The sequence below is a fragment of the Vipera berus genome, assembly GCF_964194415.1.
Source record: "Vipera berus genome assembly, chromosome: 6".
Classification (NCBI taxonomy): Eukaryota; Metazoa; Chordata; class Lepidosauria; order Squamata; family Viperidae; genus Vipera; species Vipera berus.
In genome coordinates, this window is record NC_138208.1 from 91,883,756 (window position 1) to 91,905,135 (window position 21,380).

At 52.2% G+C, this 21,380-nt stretch overlaps 1 protein-coding gene across 1 annotated transcript in view; it reads left to right on the forward strand.

The window, feature by feature from the left end:
* The window catches only part of SHANK3 (SH3 and multiple ankyrin repeat domains 3), a gene marked incomplete at both ends in the record, with an annotated part of 518,002 nt that overhangs the window by 397,192 nt on the left and 99,430 nt on the right, over positions 1-21,380 (forward strand). Inside the window, one exon of the mRNA XM_081330688.1 lies at positions 6,554-6,863. Within this exon, the coding sequence (XP_081186814.1) occupies positions 6,554-6,863 (310 nt within the window). The remainder of the gene's footprint in view (positions 1-6,553; positions 6,864-21,380) is intronic.

Here is a 21,380-nt window from a genome sequence, read left to right on the forward strand (position 1 = left end):
TGCAAAGCTTCCTCAGAAAGCCATTTTGCTTTCTTGCATTTCTTTTTCTTTGGGATGGTTTTGGTTGCTACCTGTTGTACAATGTTGCGAACCTCTGTCCATAGTTCTTCAGGCACTCTGTCTATCAGATCTAATTCCTTAAATCTATTTGTCACCTCTACTGTATATTCAACAGGGATATGATTTAATTCATACCTGAGTGGCCTAGTGCTTTTCCCTACTTTCTTCAATTTAAGCCTAAACTTTGCAATGAGAAGCTCATGGTCTGAGCCACAGTCAGCTCCTGGTCTTGTTTTTACTGACTGTATAGAGCTTCTCCATCTTTGGCTGCAGAGCACATAGTCAATCTGATTTCTGTGTTGACCGTCTGGTGATGTCCATGTGTAGAGCCGTCTCTTGGGTTGTTGGAAAAGAGTGTTTGCTATGACCATCGTATTCTCTTGACAAAATTCTATCAGCCTGTGCCCTGCTTCATTTTGTACTCCAAGGCCAAACTTGCCTGTTATTCCGGTTATCTTTTGGCTTCCTACTTTAGCATTCCAATCCCCCATGATGATAAGGACATCATTTTTTGGTGTTAGTTCTATAAGGTGCTGTAGGCTTCATAAAAGGGTAAAGGTAAAGGTTCCCCCGCACATGCGTGCTAGTCGTTTCCGACTCTAGGGGCTGGTGCTCATCTCCGTTTCAAAGCCAAAGAGCCAGCGCTTGTCCGAGGATGTGGTCACGTGGCCGGCATGACTAGATGCCAAAGGCGCACGGAACGCTGTTACCTTCCCACCAGAGTGGTCCCTATTTTTCTACTTGCATTTTTACGTGCTTTCGAACTGCTAGGTTGGCAGAAGCTGGGACGAGTAACAGGCACTCACTCTGTTACGCGGCACTCGGGATTCGATCCACCAAACTGCCGACCTTCTGATCGACAAGCTCAGCGTCCTAACCCACTGAGCCACCACGTCCCTTAGGGCTTCATAGAACCGGTCAATTTCATCCTCTTCAGCACCGGTGGTTGGGGCATAGACTTGGACTACTGTGATATTGAATGGTTTGCCTTGGATTCGAACTGAGATCATTCTGTCATTTTGGGGATTGTATTCCAATATTGCTTTTCCTACTCTTTTATTGACTATGAAGGCTACTCCATTTCTTCTGAGGGATTCTTGCCCGCAGTAGTATACCTGATGGTCATCTGAATTAAATTCACCCATTCCTGTCCATTTTAGTTCGCTGATACCTAAGATGTCGATGTTCAGTCTTGTCATCTCTTGTTTGACCACGTCCAGCTTGCCTTGATTCATGGATCTTACATTCCAGGTTCCTATGGAGAAAAAATCTTTACAGCATCGGACTTTCCTTTCACCACCAGACACATCCACAGCTGAGCGTCCTTTCGGCTTTGGCCCAGTCGCTTCATTCTTTCTGGCGCTACTAGTACTAGCCCTCTGCTCTTCCCCGGTAGCATATTGGACGCCTTCCGACCTGAGGGGCTCATCTTCCAGCATCATATCGTTTTGCCTTTTGGTACTGTCCATAGGATTTTCATGGCAAAGATACTGGAGTGGGTTGCCATTTCCTTCTCCAGTGGGTCACGTTTTGTCAGAACTCTCTGCTATGACCTGTCCGTCTTGGGTGGCCCTGCACGGCATAGCTCATAGCTTCATTGAATTACGCAAGCCCCTTCGCCACGACAAGGCAGTAATCCATGATGGGGATAAATTTGCTAGATAGGATAAAAAGTGGCACCAAATCTGAGTGAGTGGCAAAGCATAAGCACAGAGTCAAGGCGGGACAAGAACTCGCCATCTCCTGGTGATTGGCCCAAAGTCACCCAGTTGGCTTTCATGCCTGAGGCGGGACTAGAACTCACCGTCTCCTGGTGATTGGTCCAAAGTCACCCAGCTGGCTTTCATGCCTGAGGCGGGACTAGAACTCACCGTCTCCTGGTGATTGGTCGAAAGTCACCCAGCTGGCTTTCATGCCTGAGGCGGGACTAGAACTCACCGTCTCCTGGTGATTGGTCCAAAGTCACCCAGCTGGCTTTCATGCCTAAGGCGGGACTAGAACTCACCGTCTCCTGGTGATTGGTCCAAAGTCACCCAGCTGGCTTTCATGCCTGAGGCGGGACTAGAACTCACCGTCTCCTGGTGATTGGTCCAAAGTCACCCAGCTGGCTTTCATGCCTGAGGTGAGACTAGAACTCACTGGATCCAGCTCAAGGAGTGCTCCAAAGACACTTCCCTTTCCCTTCCTCCTTCCCTTCCTCCTTCCCTGTCATTTCTTTTTCCTTCCCTTCCCTCCCTTTCCTTCCTCCATTCTTCTTTCCTCCCTTCCTTTTGATTCTGGGCAGCTATTAAACCCAAAGAAGTCAAATAAAATTAACCACAGCCCATGATATTAAAAACGTTTTGGAAGACCAGTGCCCAAATGAATGGCTGGTAGGTCTCAGATGGGTAAACCCAGCCCTGGGGTGGGGGTGGGGGTCTCATTTCTCAGCTGCGTTTGATACCGTCCATCATGGCCTCTGGAGGTTGGGAGGAGCCCTAATTTGGCAGTAATTCTTCTCCTTCCTCCTCCTGGGAGAAGCCGGAGGACCACCTACTCCCAGGAGGATGGGAGAGAGATTCTCTCTCTAAAGCCCCCCCCATGCTGGGCTGATAGAGCGCCCTGTTCTCCCCCCCCCCTTTTAACACCCCCACGCAGCCCCGAGAAAGAGCGCCCACCCACCCAGGGCCAGGCCTCCTCTGTGCTTGGGCGATGGGAGCCATACCCCCCCTCCCCCGCCCAAGACGAGCTGCAGGTGAGGCACCAGAAGGGCTGCTCTCTGCTCCGTCTGAGACTCCAGAGCTGCTTTTCCCGAAAGGCAACTGGACTGCGTTTGGTTCTCTTCCTCTTGAAAACGTTTCGCTTCCCATCTAAGAAGCTGCTTCGGTTCTGAACTGAAGAAGAAGAAGAACTGAAGAAGCTTCCTGGATGAGAAGCGAAACGTTTTCAAGAGAAGGAAAAAAAACACACACAAGAAACTCCAGTTGCCTTTTGGAAAAAGCAGCTTTGGGACGAGCCTGGCCTGGATGATGGGGCATCTCCACGGACATCTCTCCTTTGAGATGGCACCCCATCTGTGTCAGGTCAAAAAAACACACACAAACACACACACACACACACACACACACACAGAGGCTGTAAGGAAGGACGCCTGCTCCCTCCTTGCGGGAGACAAAGGTTTTTATCGAGAGCGGCCCTCGTTCTGTTGGGTGGGATGGATGAGTAGTTAAGATTACTGTTTGCTCTGCCTGGTGCTATTATAATTGATGGCTTTAATCTTCCTGGTTTCCCGATCGGAGTCTGCACGGCTGACAGTCATTTACGGAGGAAGCCGCCCAGGAGCGAGCAAATAAACCGATGGTTTTTAATGCCGGGAGAAACGTGGTGCTTTCACCTAGCAAGAGGGAAGCAGCCCCTGCAAGGTTTTCTTGCAAGCCGGGAGGGGGTGAAAGCGGCCAGGTGGAGCAGCCGGGGGGGGGGGGGAGGTCAGGGGCCAGGCTGCACCTGTTGGAATGAGCCTTTTCAGCCCCTTTGGTTTCCCTCAGTGGCCGGAGCCCCTTCTCCTCTCCAGAGGAGACCCCAGAAGGGGGGGGGGCAGGGCAGAGACCAACACGGCCTCTTTGGTGTGCAGTTGTGTTGGAAGTACAAAACTCCCTTGGTCTTTTTTTTTTTTTTTCGTGCGGTACAGGCAGTCCTCGACTTAACCACATTTCATTTACTGACCATTCAAAGTCACAACGGCATTGAAAAAAAACTGACTTGTGACCGTTTTTCACGTGACCCTGTGACCGTTGCAGCATCCCCAGGGTCACCTGATCAAAATTTGAGCCCTTAGCAACTGACTCATATTTACGACGGTCGCAGTGTGTCCCGGGGGGGTCACGTGATCCCCTTTTACGGCCTCCCGATGAGCAAAGTCAGTGGGGGAGCCGGATTCACATAACGACCGTGTGACTAAGTTAACGTCTGCAGCGATTCACTTAACAACTGTGGCAAGAAAGGTCATAAAATGGGGCAAAGCTCACTTAACAAATGTCTCGCTTAGCAGCAGAAATCTTGGGCTCCGTTGTGGTCGTAAGACGAGGACTGCCTGTAAAGCGATGCCCTGTGAGAGGTTGCTGAACCACAGCTCCCAGCAGGCTCTGCCGGGAAGGCGCAGGATACTGGGACCGGAGGTCCCAGATGCGGCATAGATTATTTCCGCCCTGAGCAGCAGGGGGGGCAGCGGTCAGGATGGGGAGGGAAATGGACTTCCATCCAAAGAGACGGAATTGCAGGCAGAAGATGCAAAAAATTAAAGCTAGAGTAATGGCAGCTATCACGTTTAAATGCCGATATCTTCTGGACGTTCATCTGCTGTAATTTGTAACATACTTCTAGGACAACAAAGGAGGATATTTGTAGCTCAGGGCTGAAATGAAGGGTGCTTGGGCCTCTCTGGGCTCGCTGCTTTCCTTGCAGACGTTTCATTACCAAACTAGGCAACATCGTCAGTGCTAGTAAGGGGTTAAAGGTAAAGGTAAAGGTTCCCCCGCACACGTGTGCTAGTCGTTTCCGACTCTAGGGGCCAGTGCTCATCTCCGTTTCAAAGCCGAAGAGCCGGCACTTGTCCGAGGACGTCTCCGTGGTCATGTGGCCGGCATGACTAGACGGCAGAGGCGCATGGAACGCTGTTACCTTCCCACCGGAGTGGTCCCTATTTTTCTACTTGCATTTTTTACGTGCTTTCGAACTGCTAGGTTGGCAGAAGCTGGGACGAGTAACAGGCGCTCACTCTGCTACGCGGCACTTGGGATTCGACCCGCCAAACTGCCGACCTTCTGATCGACAAGCTCAGCGTCCTAACCCACTGAGCCACCGCGTCCCTAGTAAGGGGTTAATATACAATAAAAACTGAGAAACCCCCGCACACACTGCTTACTAGCACTAATGACATTACCTAGTTTGGTTGTGAAACATCTGCAAGAAAAAAATCCAAGCTCAGAGAGCAGCAAGGGCCCCTCCCTTCCAGATTCCCAGTTCCTTTAGATCTGGAGTGGCCTATCCCTGCTCCGCTGTGGAACTCCTAGCCACTGGAAGTCACTCTTTGTAGCCCCTTTCTCAGTTTTGAGGGCACATTTATTCCCGTGAGAAAAAGGGAGTCAGGGAATCCACCTGTCTGGGTAGCTGACAGATCAGGAGTTTCAGGGGGCTGCTAGGAAAACTTTGGCCCCCAATTTGGGCCCAATCCAATCCATGGCATCTCTGAAGCCCCCCCAGAGCAGGAGTCTATCTTTAAGGCATTGGGTCCACCCCAGCCCACCCCGCCACTAAACAGACCAATGTTTCTGTCACTTTGAATCCCAGTTTGAGGTCAGCATACAGGAGGGCAAGAATAATGGAGCTGGAAGGGGCCTCGGAGGTCTTCTAGTCCAACCCCCTGCTCAAGCAGGGGATTGGCTCTCCAACCTTTTCTTAAAAACCTTTAAAGAGTTGGAGAAATCTCCTTTTAAAAAGTTGGCTGTGTTTTGGGCACTCCCCACAGTCAGAAGGCTGCGGGGGGGGGGGAGGGAGCCAAGGGCACCGGAAATGCCTCCCCACGAGCAAAAGGGGCTCCGGGTGTTTATTGACACAAGCCAGGTTAGAAAGTCAGCAGCGCCGCTTCTCTGGAGCAGAGATAAAGCAGCGACCATCCCTTTAGGGCCGGGGTCCCCAAGCCCCGGTCCGTGGACCGGCACCGGTCCGGCATGCCAGCAACCGGGCCGCACAAACCAGCGAAGTCCCATCCGCGGGATGCAGGCAGCAGGCGGAACAAGCCCACCGCCCACCCCAGCCCACCCCCGCTCCGCTGAAAAACCTCTCTCCGCGGAGCCGCTCGCTGGTGCCCCGAAGTTGGGGGAGGCTGCTTTAGGGCCGCCGGTTCCCCACCCGCCCCCTCCCTTGCCAGGCAAGCGGGCTGCCGGCTGCCTTAAGAGGGGGCGCGGAGGGGGTCTCGGAAGGTGGTCCCGCCGCTGGGGAGAGTCCCGGGTGCGCCTCCGGGTGAGAAACGGGAGGCGCCCCCGGGTCGCGCCAGCCTCGCGCGCCTCTCAGCCTCTTCCTGCTGGGGGGGCTGGTCGTCGGGGGACGGCTCCTTCTGGGGGGGAGAGCAGCGCCCCGGCTTCTGGCGCCCCCTCCCCCCCCCCGCCGCATGCTCCCACTTCCGCGCTCCTCTGCGCCGGAGGAATCCCCGCCAGAGCTCAGCCGCGGCTGCGGGATCCGTCCCTGTTGCAGCACGGAGATCTTTTTCCATTCGTGTTAACGTGGTTTTTTTTAAAAAAAGATCCTAACGTGTGTTAACATGCATTGCACGATACGCCACCCGCGAAATGAATCAACCGAGGCGGGCGGGCCGCTCTCCTGCCCGCCTTCAGCCGGAGCGCCTCGGAGTCTCGGAGTCGGCCGGCCGGGAAGTTTCCCCGGGGCGCGCGGGGGGGGGGGCGGCGGCGGGTCCGGCCGTGCTAACCTTGCCCCCCCCTCTCTCTCTCTCCCCCCGCAGTGCCTTTCCGCGAGACCCCGAGCTACACCAAGCGGCGGCGGCTGTGGGGGGCGTCGGGCGGGCTCTCCTCCCCGCGCCTGCTCCAGCGCTCGGCCAGCGACAACAACCTGAAGTCGGAGAGCCGCCCGCCCCGCTCGCCGGCGCCCTCGCTCCGCGGCCTCCCCCCGCAGCTGCTGGCCCAGATGCGGGAGGCGGCGGGCGAGGCCGGCCCCCGCGGCGCCCCCGGCCGCTCCCCGTCGCTGCAGCGCGTGCGGGAGGAGCGGGAGGCCGAGGCGCCCTCCCTGCGCAGGAGCGGCCGCGCCAGGGCCAGGTGAGCGGCGGGGCCCCGGGCCGGGTGGGCGAGGACTTGCGCGCTTCCCCCTGGCTGGCCCGTCCCGCGGAGGAAGGTCTCGTTTATTCACGCGGTTCTTTTATCCGCCTTTATAAGTAACTCCAGGCTAGGAAGGACACCCCGGCTTCTTCCTCCCTCCTCTTCTTGTTTCCCCACAACAACCCTGTGGAGCGGGTTGGTATGAGAGAAAGACACGCTTTCACGGTTAAGGCGGGACTAGAACTCACCACTTCCTGGCGATTGGCCCAAAATCACCCTGCTGGCTTTCGTGCCTAAGGCGCGACTAGAAGTCACTGTCTCCTGATGATTGGCCCAAAGTCCCTAGCCAGCTTAAAGCAGGACTAGAACTCAGAATCTCCTAGCGACTGGCCAAAAGTCACCCAGCCGGCTTTTGTGGCTAAGGTGCAACTAGAACTCACCGTCTCCTGGTTTCTAGGCCAGCACCTTCACCGCACCACACTGGTTCTAACTGACCGTCTCACAGATGTGACCGTGATTCTTTGTCCCTGGTCCTACATGGGAAGGAGAGAAGCTTTGAGCCGAGAGGTTTCCCCTCTCCTCGACCCCGGTGTGGGGGTGGGGGAGGACGGTTCCCGTGGACGGTGCAGCCACAAGCGGGGACCCCGCCATCAACCTGAAGGGTGCCACATAAACCTGGGGGCGCTCAGACTGCAGCACAAGGGTCCCTTTCTTGTTTGATCCTGGTTGGTTGGTTAAATCGTGGGCTGTTTGTCAGGGGAGAGGGGTCGGCCTCCTCTGCACGTGCAGCTGCCTGGCCGTTCTGTGTGGGAGGAAGTAGGACGGCCCGCCTGAGCCTGGAGGAGCAAAGATTTAGAGAAGTCTTGCGCTCTTCTGGAAACTTTCCCCCCCCCTCCCATGTTCCTGACTGCTTTTCTCTCCTCAAACTTCATCCGTCCACAGGTGGTTTGCTGACTGGGTGGAGATAGCTAGAGGCCATAGTCAATCTTGGTTTGCATTTAAGCCACAAGCCACCGACTTGGGCATCTTCCATAACCTAAAGTTTTTGAAGTTTTGGGAATCTTACCTAGTCCTGTATCCCGTCTGCCCTCCCTCCAGCCCCCTCATTCTTCTCCCCTTCCCCCCACGGCTCTCCGGCTTGGCCAACAGGGAGCTGGGGGGTCTCTTGTGCTAGCTGGTCCTCAGAGAAGGGGAACGGGGGGGGGGGGGTTGGGGCTGAGAACGGATCAAGCCAGCTCCACCTGCAGGGATCCAGTAAGTGCTCAGACGAGGCAGCCGAGGCTCTCCGGGGTCTGCGGTGGTGGGAAGAGACTTGACAGGCTCGAAGGCTGCGCGGAGGCTTCTGCCATCCCAACCTCTGGCTTTTGTAAGCAGGTGGGGGTGCCTGCGCCGTGTTTCTGTTGGGTTGTTTGTTTGGGCTCTGTGTAGATGGATGGACTGAATGGATTTGCGTACTGTGTTTCGCCGTGTCCGTCTTGTGATCTGGGGAACACACCGCACAAAACCCCAAAGCAAAGGCATCGCAAAACTGCGTGGCTGCAGAGCTGAGATCTCTAAAAGCCGCAATCCAGTCCAGCCGTCCAGCTCAGCCTCTGCCGGCACCGGAGGGAGAAGCCGGGACTCCAGGACTTTATGGAAGGCGCACAGGGCCAAGCCCATCTGGGTCTCAGGGGAGGCCGTTCCAACAGACAGGCCTGCCAGTAAAGAAGGGTGGTCCTTGACTGACAACCGTAATTGAATAACCAAGTTGGAAGGGAACTTGGAGGTCTTCTAGTCCACCCCCCTGCTCAAGCAGGAGACCCTACACCATTCTGGACAAATAGCTGTCGAATGTCTTCTTAAAAGCCTCCGGTGACGGAGCACCCACAACTTCTGGTGGCAAGCAGTTCCACTGGTTAATTGTTCTCACTGTCAGGAAATTCCTCCTTGGTTCTAGGTTGCTTCTCTCCTTGACTAGTTTCCATCCGTTCTTGTCCTGCCTTCAGGTGCTTTGGAGAATAGGGTGACCCCCTCCTCTTCTTTGTGGCAGCCCCTCAAATACTGGAAGGCTGCTATCATGCCCCCCCCCCCGGTCCTTCTCTTCACTAGACTTGACGTAGACTCTCTGTGGACTTGGAGCAGGCACATGTTCCTCTTGGCCCTAGAAGAAGCAAGCCGGGCTGCCTTGGCTGAAGGCTTTGGTTGGAAGGCTGAGTGTGTTTGCACTCTCCTCTGTCTGGGGTGTCTCTTCTTCCAGGGACCAAGACGGCTTCCCTGCCCCTGTCCCACCACGAGTTACCCCTGTGAGGGACCTTCAAAGCTTCCCAAGGAGAGCAACTTCAAGCTGACCACTGTCCTTTGTTCAGAAAAACCATCTCCACAACGACATGTGTGTAATTTCAATTGTCATTCGGCGGCTTCGGTCATCTGGCTCTAAGTGGCTGTGATGTTCCGAAGGTAACAAGAAGAAATAAGCAAAAATGAGATGAATAAATTAAAGGCATGAAATCAGAAAAAGGGAAAAGGAGCATTGCTAACGGGAGTTGACACGTGTGCCACGTGTTGGTCACGCTTCTTGCTAATGGCTCCTCTGTCAACCTGTCATTTGCCACATTGGCCAGGCCCAGGAAGGGGGGGGGGACAACTGGTGGGGCCGGTCCCATATTGGGGGGGGGCAGTTAGTAGGGGCTATGTCAGGTGGGGGGAGCAGCAGCTGGTCCCTGGCATGTCCAGGCCCAGATGTGGAAGCCACTGGATTTTGGAGAAGCACTTGTTGCGAGACGGCACTTTGAGAAAATGCAAAAGAATTCCCTTGTCGCTGTTAAATTTTATTCTGCTCCTTAAAACTAAAGCACCGGAGGCTAAAATATATGAAGAAGGGATGCAGGAATTGGGTACGTTTAGTCTAATGAAGAGAAGGACCAGGGCTGATACGATAGCAGATATTTGAGGGTCTCCGAGAAAGAAGAGGGGTGGTCAACCTATTTTCCAAAGCAGCAGAAGGCAAAAGATGAGAAACAATGGTTGGAAAGTGATCAAGTCGAGAGAGAAGCCACCTGGAATGAAGGAGAAACTTCCTAACGGCCAGGACAGTTGACCAGTGGGTGCTTTCAAGAAGAGACTGGACAGCCATTGGTCTGATCTGGTATCAGGTCTCCTGCCTGAGCAGGGGGTTGGACTAGAAGACCTCCCAGGCCCCTTCCAGCTCTGTTCTTGCCTTCCCCTTGCAAGGCTGGCGGAGGGGTTCTCCAGAGCCTCCCTCTTACTTCGCAGCAGCGGTTTTCACGCAGTGTCCCCTTCGCTCTGATCTTGTGCCGTTTCTAATTCTGGCCGTGATGGGGAAGGACGCTTGGGACAAGGCTGGGTAATTAATGGATGTTCTTCTCCGTGGCCATTTGTCCCGGCAGATGACGGAGGTTGTTGTCAGAGGCGCCTCTGTGGAACTTCGGGAGCGTTGAGCGGAACCCAGGTTGCCCGGTGTGTTATTGGTGCACCCTCCACTCTCCTCTCCCCTATGTGATCCTCACAAACGTCCAAAAAATGCCTTGTTGGTCTCGTGGGAATCCTGCAGGCTTTCTTGTGGGAAGCCAACAGAGGGGTTATCGGGGAATTGTGCGTGTGGTGCCGATACAGGCAAACCTCAACGTAACAACCATTTGCTTAGCGACCGTTCAAAGTTACAACAGCACTGAAAGATGCGATTTATGATCGTTTTTCACACTTTCACACCATTGCAGCCTCCCCCGTGGTCACACGACCAAAATTCAGACGCTCCACAACGGGCTCACATTTATGACGGCCGCAGTGTCCCCCGGGGTCATGTTTCCCCTTTGGCGACTTTCCCACAAGCAGAGTCAGTGTTGGAAGCCAGGCTCGCTTAACGGCTGTGTTCCTAACTGTAGAACTGCAGGGACTCACTTAACAACCGTATCCAGAAAGGGACTAAAAGGGGGCAAAATTAACACTCGTCTACGTTAGCAACAGAGATGTTGAGCTCGGTCGAGGAACGCCTGTATTGCTCTTCTGCTGGCGAGGAGTCGCACCTCCGGATGCCGGCGTGGGGTCCTCACGAGTTTGGCCGCTGCTGTGGGTGCGGCTGAATTGGAGCCCCCCCCCCATGAGCCACGCAGAGCCCCCCCACCGCTGGGAGGTCTGTCTTGCCCAATCCTGGACGACGCCGTGCGGAGCCTCGTCTTCCCCCTTGCTTAGCAACCGCATCCTCCCGGGAGGAGCCGGCCCCGTCCCTGGCAGCTCATCCTGCCCAAGCCGTCAGCCGGCTTCGAAGGCTGGCAGATTCTCCCACACTCTGGGAGCACCAGTTGTAAAATGAGAGACGCATTTCAGCCTCCAGGAGGAGCTTGCCTGGCGCCTCTAGGAAATGGGGGGGTTGCTTGGGGGAGACGCTCCCCATCGCATTCGTGGGCCCAGCTGGCGTGGTGGACGACTCTTCCCCCAGCTGTGGCTTTGGCCTCCTGGTCTTCTTGAGAGGATTTGCACCTCTAGGAAGGAGGCTGTTTTCCCCCTCTGAAGCTCCCCCATTTAAATCGGACTTCCCATCATCCCCATCCCGCGTGCTCAGAGACACCTGGAGGAGGACAGATTAGAGAAAAGGGAAGCCCATCTCCCATCATCCCCAGCCTGCGTGCTCAGAGACACCTGCAGGATCCCAAATTAGAAAAATGGGTAGTCCGTCTCCCATCATTCCCAACCTGCATTCTCAGAGAGACCTGGAGGATCCCAATTTAGAGAAATGGGAAGTCTGTCTCCCATCATCCCCAGCCTGAATGCTCAGAAACATCTGGAGGAAGGAGAGAAAGATGTAGCCTCAATACCAGTAGCAATCCAGAAGGAGATCCGTAAAATCCTTCTGTTGCTCATTTTCCTGTAGTTTTAAGCATTACTTGGCTGGGTGATTTTAAGCATGGTTGGCTGGGGAATTGTGGGATTTGAAGTCCACAGGTCTTAAATTGCCTTATAATTCCTGAAGACCCAGAATTATGAACATACTTTCATAAATGATTAGGATGAGGGAATTTGAAGGGGAACTCGTTAAATTTGCAGCTGACACCAAACTGTCAGGAATAGCCAACACCCCAGAAGACAAGCTCGGGATCCAAAAAGATCTCGACAGACTTGAACAATGGAGAAAAGCAAAGTTTTACACCTGGGCAGGAAAACCAAAGGTACAGATTAGGCAAAACCCGGCTCAAAAAACAGTAACTGTGAGAGGGACCTTGGAGTCCTAGCGGACGATCACTTAAATATGATCCAGCCATGTCCGGCGGCAGCCAAAAAAGCTCCTACGATCCTTGATTGTATAGACAGAGGCGTAGAATCAAAATCAGGTGAAGTATTAGTAAGGCCTTAGTAAGGCCACATCTGGAATACTGTGCATCCAGTTTGGGTCACCACATTACCAAAAAGAATATTGTGGTTTTGGAAAAAGTGCAAAGAAGAGCAACTAGATGATTAAAGGTCTGGAGACAAAAACGTATCGAGAAGAGTTGCAGGAATTGGGAATGGGCAACCTAAGGAAGAGAAGGACTAGTGGGGGACACGATAGCAGCGTTCCAGCATTTGAGGGGCTGCCACAAAGAAGACGGGGGTCGACCTATTCTCCAAAGCCCCTGAAGGCAGGACAAGAAACCACAGTTGGAAACTTAATCAAGGAGAGAAGCAACCTAGAACTAAGGAGAAACTTCCTGACAGGGAGGACAATTAACCAGTGGAACCGCTTGCCACCAGAGGTTGTGGGCGCTCCATCACTGAAGATTTTTAAGAAGCGACTGGACAGCCACTTCTCCGGAACGGCATTGGGTCTCCAGGGGGGTGGGCTAGAAGGCCTCCAAGGTGTGTGTGTGTGTGTGTGTGTGTGTGTGTGTGTGTGTATGTATATATATATATATATATATATATATATATATATATATATATATATATATATATATATATATATATATATATATATATATATATATATATATATATATATATATATATATATATATATATATATATATATATATATATATATATATATATTTCAAATGTTAACTATTTAGATTACCTTGCTAGGCCCCAAACATGGGGCAAATCTTTATTTCCTGTTTTCAGCCTATCTTGAAGGCTATCAAACAGGCAGTAGTCACACCGGACAATTCATATATTTGTGTAAATTACTAACAAAGAATTAAAGGGAAACTGAGATGCATTTCTGACTCCTTAGTCGTCATCAGTCAGCTATACCCTTCTGAGATTCGAACCTGGGCTGATTGCATACACTGCCTTGTATGCAATCAGCCCAGGTTCGAATCTCAGAAGGGTATAGCTGACTGATGACGACTAAGGAGTCAGAAATGCATCTCAGTTTCCCTTTAATTCTTTGTTAGTAATTTACACACACACACACACACACACACACACACACACACACACACACACACACATATATATATATATATATATATATATATATATATATATATATATATATATATATATGGATGTTTGGTCATTCGGGTTTTTTCCATATATCAGTAACAACAGGAAGGTACAATAAAGGGCAAGCGAAAATATAGTAGCTCTAGAAAAAGATATATAGGTTGATGAATAAGTAAGTAACATTTGTAGAAACAACCTACGTCCATAAAATGTTAATATAAAACTCGATCAATACTTTAACATGCTGTCAGGTCTAGACATACAGGCCATTTATTGCCCCAACTTTCCATTTTTAAACAATATGTTATTTTGACACACTGATAGTTATACAGCATGTTTCAATGCTTCGTGATGTATTATGTAAGTAGAGGACTAAATGCGAATAGGTGAAAAGAAACACACAGATATGGGCTGTCCTCGCTTAATAACGCCTGTTTAATGACCGTTCTTAGGGCACGGAGCCAAGAGCCAAATGGGTCTCCTTGAGACCTGCCAAGGTCACGGGGGGGGAGGGGGGGCGCTCTGGTGCTGGTACCGAATTCAGGAGAAAGAACGGGGCATCCCAGGGACCCTTGCCTGCCTCCAGCCCCCCCTTCCTCCCCCCCGGTTGCTTCATTGGCCTTTTACTTTGGGGGATTATTTTAAAATATATAAGCAGCTGGTCCTCAATAAGCAAAGCCAGTGGGGAAGCCGGATTCACTTAACAACTGCACTGTTTCACTTAACAACTGTGGCAAGAAAGGTAAAATAAGGTTGCAAAACTCACCTAACCCCTTTCTCAGCAAGGGAACTCGAGTCAAGCCCTGCCTGCACAACAGCGAAATACACAAAGGAGTCGTCCTTTGGGAGGGGCTGGAAAGGACGGAGGGGGGCCATGAGCCCAGCCCAGGAAGACCCCCAAGCTCAGCGACTCTCGTGCCCCCCGGCTGGAGAGCACCGGGAGGAGATGCAGGGGGAGGGTTCCCCCCTTTCTTCTTCCCCAGGCCCTGGTGGGGGGGGGGGCTCGTGCGGTGCCCAGGAGGGCGAGCAGCAGCCGGCAGGGGCTCCCAGCCAGGCCGAGCTGGCGCTGAAACCCCCCTCCCTCTGGGAAGCCGAAAGGGGTAAATGGGCTATTTGGAGAAAGTGGAGGGGACGGGAGGAAGGCTAGCACAAACGCCCCCCTCCCTCCCCGGTCTCTGGCAGCGGCCTCTTCCCCACCGTCTCTTCCTGGCTGGCACCTGCCGTCCCCCCACGGGGCGAAGACCGTGCCTCGGTTTCCCTCAGGGCACGTGGGGTGTGCAGGGGCAGCGATTTGGGGTCCTCAGCGAAGCAAACGCTGCAGCCAGAGGGGGAGGGGGTTTCATGGCGGTGGAGTTTTGGGTCGGGGGCTGTGCCGCCAGGGATCTCCATTCATTTAGCGACCGTTGAAAGTTACGACGACACTGAGAAAAGCGACTGGTGGCTGTTTTTCACCCTTCTGGCCGCGGCAGCCTCCCCATGGTCGCGGTATCAAAACTCAGGCTCGTACTTATGACTGCCGCGGTGTCCCGGGGGTGTGTGTGTCATGCGATCCCCCTTTTGCGACCAGCCGGATTCACTTAACAACCAGGTGACTCACTTAACAATTGCAGCGATTCACTTAACCAATGTGGCGAGAAAGGTCGTAAAATGGGGAGAAACTCCCGTCACCAACGCCTCACTTAGCAACAGAAATCCTGGGCTCCCTTTGGCCATAAGTGGAGGAACTACCTGTGTAGCCAGCTGCCGTGGGCAGGGGCTTGTCCAGAGGCAGCTGCTCTTGGTCACCTTGGCTGGGGAGCAGGGTGCAGACTCAGCTGGAGAAGATGGTCTTGGAGCCCCCTTAACCCTCATCCCACCCATCCAGCGGTAAGCATCTGGCTTGTCCCAGAGAAGGCAGCGCAGCTCATCCCGCTTGATCCAGCTGGAGGGATCCCCCCGGGGGTCTCCAGAAAGCCGGTGCTGCCACAGTCTGGGGACTTTAAACTGGGATGTAAAATCATATTGCCTTTTCTTCCTGACTCCCCCCCCCCGAGCGATTCCTCGTTGCGTCCTTTCTGGCCATCTTAGACCCGGGTTATTTGCTCCTCCTCTGAGTGGCCCTTCCGGGTGACGCATGGAAACGGTCGGTCCAGCGTGCGCCTCGTCTCCTCTGGGCTGCAGGCTGACATTGCTCTGCTCTCCGGCAAGGCCGGGCTGCAGCAGGAGAGCTCTGGACATGCTCTTTCCGGCAGGCAGGAAAAATACTTCATCAGCCCGGTGTTGACGTACGTTTGCTTGCTCATTAAGGGCTGTCAACATGTCCCTTGTTTAGTGCTTGCATTGATTGCCATCTGTTCAGCTACCCTGTTATTCCAACGACTCCGTGGAATGAGGAGTGGAAGGCCGGCATCAAATTAAGATCGGCTTGTGCAAGATTCCTGGTCTGCCAGCTTTTGGCCTCCCGGTTCTGGGTCTCTGCCTCTCCTCAAAAGATGCTGAGACTCTGGAAAGAGAGCAGAGAAGAGCAACAAAGATGATCAAGGTTCTGGAGGCTGAAACAGACGAGGAACGGTTGCAGGAATTGGGCACGTCTAGTCTAACGAAGAGAAAAACCAGGGGGGACATGATAGCAGCCTTCCAGTATCTGAGGGGCTCCCCCGAAGAAGAGGGAGTCAAGCTATTCCCAAAAGCCCCTGAAGGCCAGACAAGAAGCAACGGAGGGAAACTCACCAAGGAGAGAAGCAACCTGGAACCAAGGAGGAATTTCCTGACAGTGAGGACAATCAACCGGTGGAACCGCTTGCCACCAGAAGTTGTGGCTGCTCCAGTAGGGGAAGGTTTTTAAGAAGAGTCTGGGCAGCCATTGGTCCGAAATGGGTCTCCTGCTTGAGCAGAGGGCTGGACTAGAAGACCACCAAGGTCCCTTCCAACTCCTGTCATTCTGTTAGTTCTGTTTTCTGAGGATGCCCTGGACAGTCCCCAGCGATCCCCTCCGAGGCCAGAACTCAAAGGCATCAATTACAGTCGGTCCTCCACTTACAGGCGCAACTCAGCCCAGCATTTCCGTTGCTGAGAGATCTCTAAAGCGAGCTTTGCTCCGTTTGACAACCTTTCTTGCCACTGTTGTTAAGTAAATCACTGCAGTTGTTAGTCACCCGGGCGGGGGGAGCGAACCTGGCTTCCCCCATTGGCTCTGCTTGTCGGAAGGTCGCAGAAGGGGATCGCGTGACTTCAACTGTCCTAAGCACATGCCAGTTGCCAAGCCTCTGAATTTTGATCGCCTGATGCTGTAAGGACTGTAAGTGTGAAAAAAGGGCATCAGTCCCCCTTTTTCAGTGCCGTTGTAACTTTGAGCGGTCACTAAATGAACTCTTATAGATCGATTGTGGTCTTCCTCTCCTGCTTCTTCAGCATCCGTGGAGCATCGCAGGGAAGAGCTCGGCTCGCTCATTCTGATCTCCGGAGGTTGAAACACACAGTGGCATCTAAAGATAATAATAATAATAATAATAATAATAATAATAATAATAATAATAATAATAATAATAATAATAATAATAATAATAATAATAATAATAATAATTAATAATAATTAATAATTAATAATAATAATGTTGGAAGGGACCTTGGAGGTCATCTAGTCCAACCCCCTGCTCAGGCAGGAAACCCTAGACCATTTCAGGCAAATGGCTGTCCAGTCTCTTCTTAAAAACCTCCAGTGTTGGAGCATTCACCGCTTCTGGAGGCAAGGAGTTCCACTGGTTAATTGTTCTAACGGTCAAGAAGTTTCTCCTTAGTTCCAGGTTGCTTCTCTCCTTGACTAGTTTCCATCCGTTGCTTCTTGTCCTGCCTTCGGGCGCTTTGGAGAATAGCTTGACTCCCTCTTCTTTGGGGCAGCCCCTGAGATACTGGAAGGCTGCTATCATGTGCCCCCTCGTCCTTCTCTTCATTAAACTACACATACCCAATTCCAGCAGCCGTTCCCTATATGTTTTAGCCTCCAGTCCCCCAATCATCTTTGTTGCTCTTCTCCAGATCTTCTCCAGATCTTCTCCAGGCCTTCGGGACTCCCGGCAGGGGCACATTTCCTGCCTCTTTGTTTTTTTATGCCAAGTGTTCCTCCCCCCCCCTTCCGTTCAATGGGGCCTGATTCTTGGAGATTTCCCAGACAAGTCCTCTTGACAAGGTTTTTCCAGAAGCAGTTTGCCCTTGCCTCCTTCCTGGGGCTGAGAGGAAGTGACTGGCCCGAGGTCACCCAGTGGCTTCGTGCCCTGCCTTGGACTGTAACTTACAAACTCCGGGTTTCTACCCCAATGTCCATTGAGGGTGGATCCTATAGGTCAGAGTTTCTCCAGCCCAAGACTTCATTGCCGGGTCTAAGGCTGGCTGTTACCCTGAGGTTAAGCATTTGCTGTAGATGTAACAAGGGCCCTTTTCTGCACTTTGCACCTTAATTTCCTAACTCCGGCTTTGCATTTTCGGCCATCAGGTAGCATCATCCGCAGAGCGCAGTTTACCCATGTTTTTTCCTCCAGTTTTAAACCATACCAGCCTTCTTCCGGTTCAGCTCCTCTGAAAATATACTCGGGATATAGACTGAAGAAATCACGAGAGCATCCACAGCTTTCCCTGCCTCCTTGGCAGGCCTCAGGACCGCTGCTTTTTCACCAGGCTGCCTCCAGGCCGTGGCTTCCTCTCCTGCGTCCTGTGTGGGTTTCTCATGAGGACAAGGAGAAGTTCTGGGATCCCCATTTTCCTGGGAATATTCCACATTTGAACACGGTCAATGCAAATCAAGGCCTTTGTGAAATTGGCTTCTTTTGGGTATTCTTTGACTTTTTCAATTATTTAGCAAATGTCAACAGCCACGAATGTCTCACGTTCCGTGGCCTTTTCCAAAATCGGCTTAGACCATCTGCCACCTCCCTCCCCAGCTATGCACTGCATGATCCTAAGCGTTATTTTGCCAGCAGGTGGAATTAAGGATAGGGTGTGAGAGTCCCGTATTCTCCTTGGTTGCGTTCCACGTCTCCACCGTAGATCTCTGTGTGTGTGTGTCTGTCTGTCTGTCTTCGGATTTTGTTTTGCAGCATGGCAACTTCAGTAGCGGTGTGGCCACATCATAAACCTCCTTTGTGCTGCGAAAGGGGAGGCGGGAAGCCCCTGAGTTAGGAGGGCGAGCAGGCCTCCCAGCAGATGAGGGGAAAAGTGGGGGGAGGATATTTATTGAGGGTTTGTTGCTTCATAGACTGCGTGTGTCTATGAAGCAAGAGTTTGGGGTTGAATTATGGAACGTTTTGTGCAGATATGAAGGTCGGGGCTGAACGCAACACGTGAAGGAAACCAAGAAGATGAAATACTGAGCACAGATAGCCCTTATTCAATGACCACTTAACAACAGACCCGCCCCAGAAGACCTACGGCACTGTTTTGAAGTTAAAGGTGCTGCAGTGCTCTAGTCACGACATGCAGAATAACAGAGTCGGAAGGGACCTTGGAGGTCATCTAGTCCATCCCCCTGCTCAGGCAGGAAACCCTATGCCATTTCAGGCAAATGGCTGTCCAGTCTCTTCTTAAAAGCCTCCAGTGTTGGAGCACCCACAACTTCTGGTGGCAAGCCGTTCCACTGGTTAATTGTCCTCACGTTGCTTCTTGTCTTGCCTTCAGCTGCTTTGGGGAACCCCCTCTTCTTTGAGGCAGCCCCTCCAAGATTGGAAGACTGCTATCATGTCACCTCTACGTGTGACCACGGGGATGTTGCAGCAGTCGGAAGTCTGAAAAAATGGTCATAAGTCACTTTTTTCAGTCACTCAACGAACAGTCGTAAGTCAAGGACCTGGACCCGTAGGAGGCTTGTTCTTGCCCTTGCAGTGCGGGGAGGCCCCTTACGGGCGTCTGCCCTCCGTGCCCATGTTCGACCCAGCTTCCCAGGGCGGCCTGGCTTCTTGATCTAAATGTTTGCGCAATTAGTGGCTCTTTATGGGGTCCCTCGGCTTATCAGCTGGAAACAGAAATAAGCTCTTGAAAAATGGGAGGGTTTTTTCCCCACTCGGCTTTGGATAAATTCCTCCATGCGGAGAAGGGGCTTCTGACTTTCCCCGACCTTTTCATTTCTTTTGTGATCCGAACATCAAAAGCAAACAAGCAGCAAAAGATAAACAAGGCAGAAAGTTATCTTTAAAAAATAAAGAGGGGGCTGATTTTTGAAATGAAAACGGGCGTATGTGCACAGATAGAGTTATATAAAAACGTAAGCCTTTCGGTAAACGGTAACCCTGTTCCGTGAGGCTCGTCTGCAGCTACATTGCACCAATAAGGCACCTCTTTGTACACGTCTGAGTTCGGAAGGTCTTTCCTGGCACTGAACTTGGAGACTTCGCACCTCCCTGGCAATTTCTCACACCTCGTGCAAGACCCAGAAAGCAGGAATTACACAGTCTTTGTTGGCACTCGGGGTAAATTTAGAGTCTTGGAAACGACAAGAAGCTTTTCCAGGCTTCAGTTTATTAGTGAGTTCGTGAAAATGGAAACTTAAATTGGTGCAGTTCCTTCCCAGGCTTCCTGCCACCTGGACCGTGTTGCCATTTATGGGATAACCTACCAGCAGATCCCTTTCCCTGTCCCTGTTGTTGGTGTCTGTCTTGTGTTCCCCTCCCCTTCCACAAGCTCTCCAGCAGCCATTTCCTCACCTGCGACCTTGAGCTGAGGAGCTTCAACTCAGGAGAAGAGTTCTGAGGTTGAAGGAACTACTCAACACAGACAATCACATACTAAACAACAGCCTAATTGAGGACCCACTGAAACCCCTCCCGCCGCTGGGCAAACCACTACTAGAGAGCAAGCCCCACGTCCTTCAAGCAGTGATGATGTTCCCTAGTTGGGTAAAGGAACATCTGCAAGAAAACAACCAAGCTCAGAGAGCACCGAGGACCCTTCAGTTCAACCCTTATTCTCCTCCGCCTCCTCTCCCCAAACCCCACGTCCTTCAAGCACTGATGATGTTCCCTAGTTGGGCTATGAAACATCTGCAGAAGCCAAGCTCAGAGAGCACCAGGGACCCCACACTTCAACCCTGAGCTCCCAATATTCTTCTTAGTTCTGAGGCTGGAGAAGTCCAAGGGCTCCTCTAACCGAGTGACTTCCATGAAACTCACAAATGTGGACCGAGGGATGGTTGCCCGTATCCAGGTTTGCTCCTCCCATCTGGAATCTGAAGAAAGTGGAGCGCCCTCTTTGACCCAAAGCCACATCCCCAAAGACGCCCAGGACCTTTGACCTGAGCCAGTTCGGGCACCTTCCGTCACTCCCAAAGGAGAGAGGAGAACTGGGGAACTAGCCGTCTCGCGCAACGGCAGCGTCCTTGTCTCCAGAAGACAAATTGGAGAAGTGATCTGTAGGTGCCGAAGACGGCCTCATCTCAAGAGGTGGACCACAGGCCCTGGTCTCGGTGGAAAGATGCTGCTGGGGCCAGGACACCTTTGCTGGGCCTGGAAGGATTTCCAGCATAGCTCTGATTTGGGCATCTCTTAAGAAGGACCTTGAAACTCAACATCAATAAAACCCAAGATCATGGCATCCAGCCCTCTCCATTCATGGCAAATAGATGGGGAAGAAATGGAGGTAGTGACAGATTTTATTTTCCTGGGCTCCAAGATCACTGCAGATGGAGACTGTAGCCAAGAAATTAAAAGACGCTTCCTCCTGGGGAGGAAAGCCATGGCAAATCTAGACAGCACACTAAAAAGCAGAGACATCACCCTGTCAACAAAAGTGCGTATAGTCAAGGCTATGGTCTTCCCAGTTGCAATGTATGGCAGTGAAAGTTGGACCATAAGAAAGGCTGAGCGCCAAAGAATTGAAGCTTTTGAACTATGGTGCTGGAGAAGACTCCTGCAAGTCCCTTGGACTGCAAGGCGATCAAACCGGTCGGTCCTACAGGAGATCAACCCTGACTGCTCTTTAGAAGGCCAGATCCTGAAGCTGAAACTCAAATCCTTTGGCCACCTGATGAGAAGGAAGGACTCACTGGAGAAGAGCCTCATGCTGGGAAAGATGGAGGGCAAGAGAAGAAGGGGACGACAGAGAAGGAGGTAGCTGGATGGAGTCACTGAAGCAGCA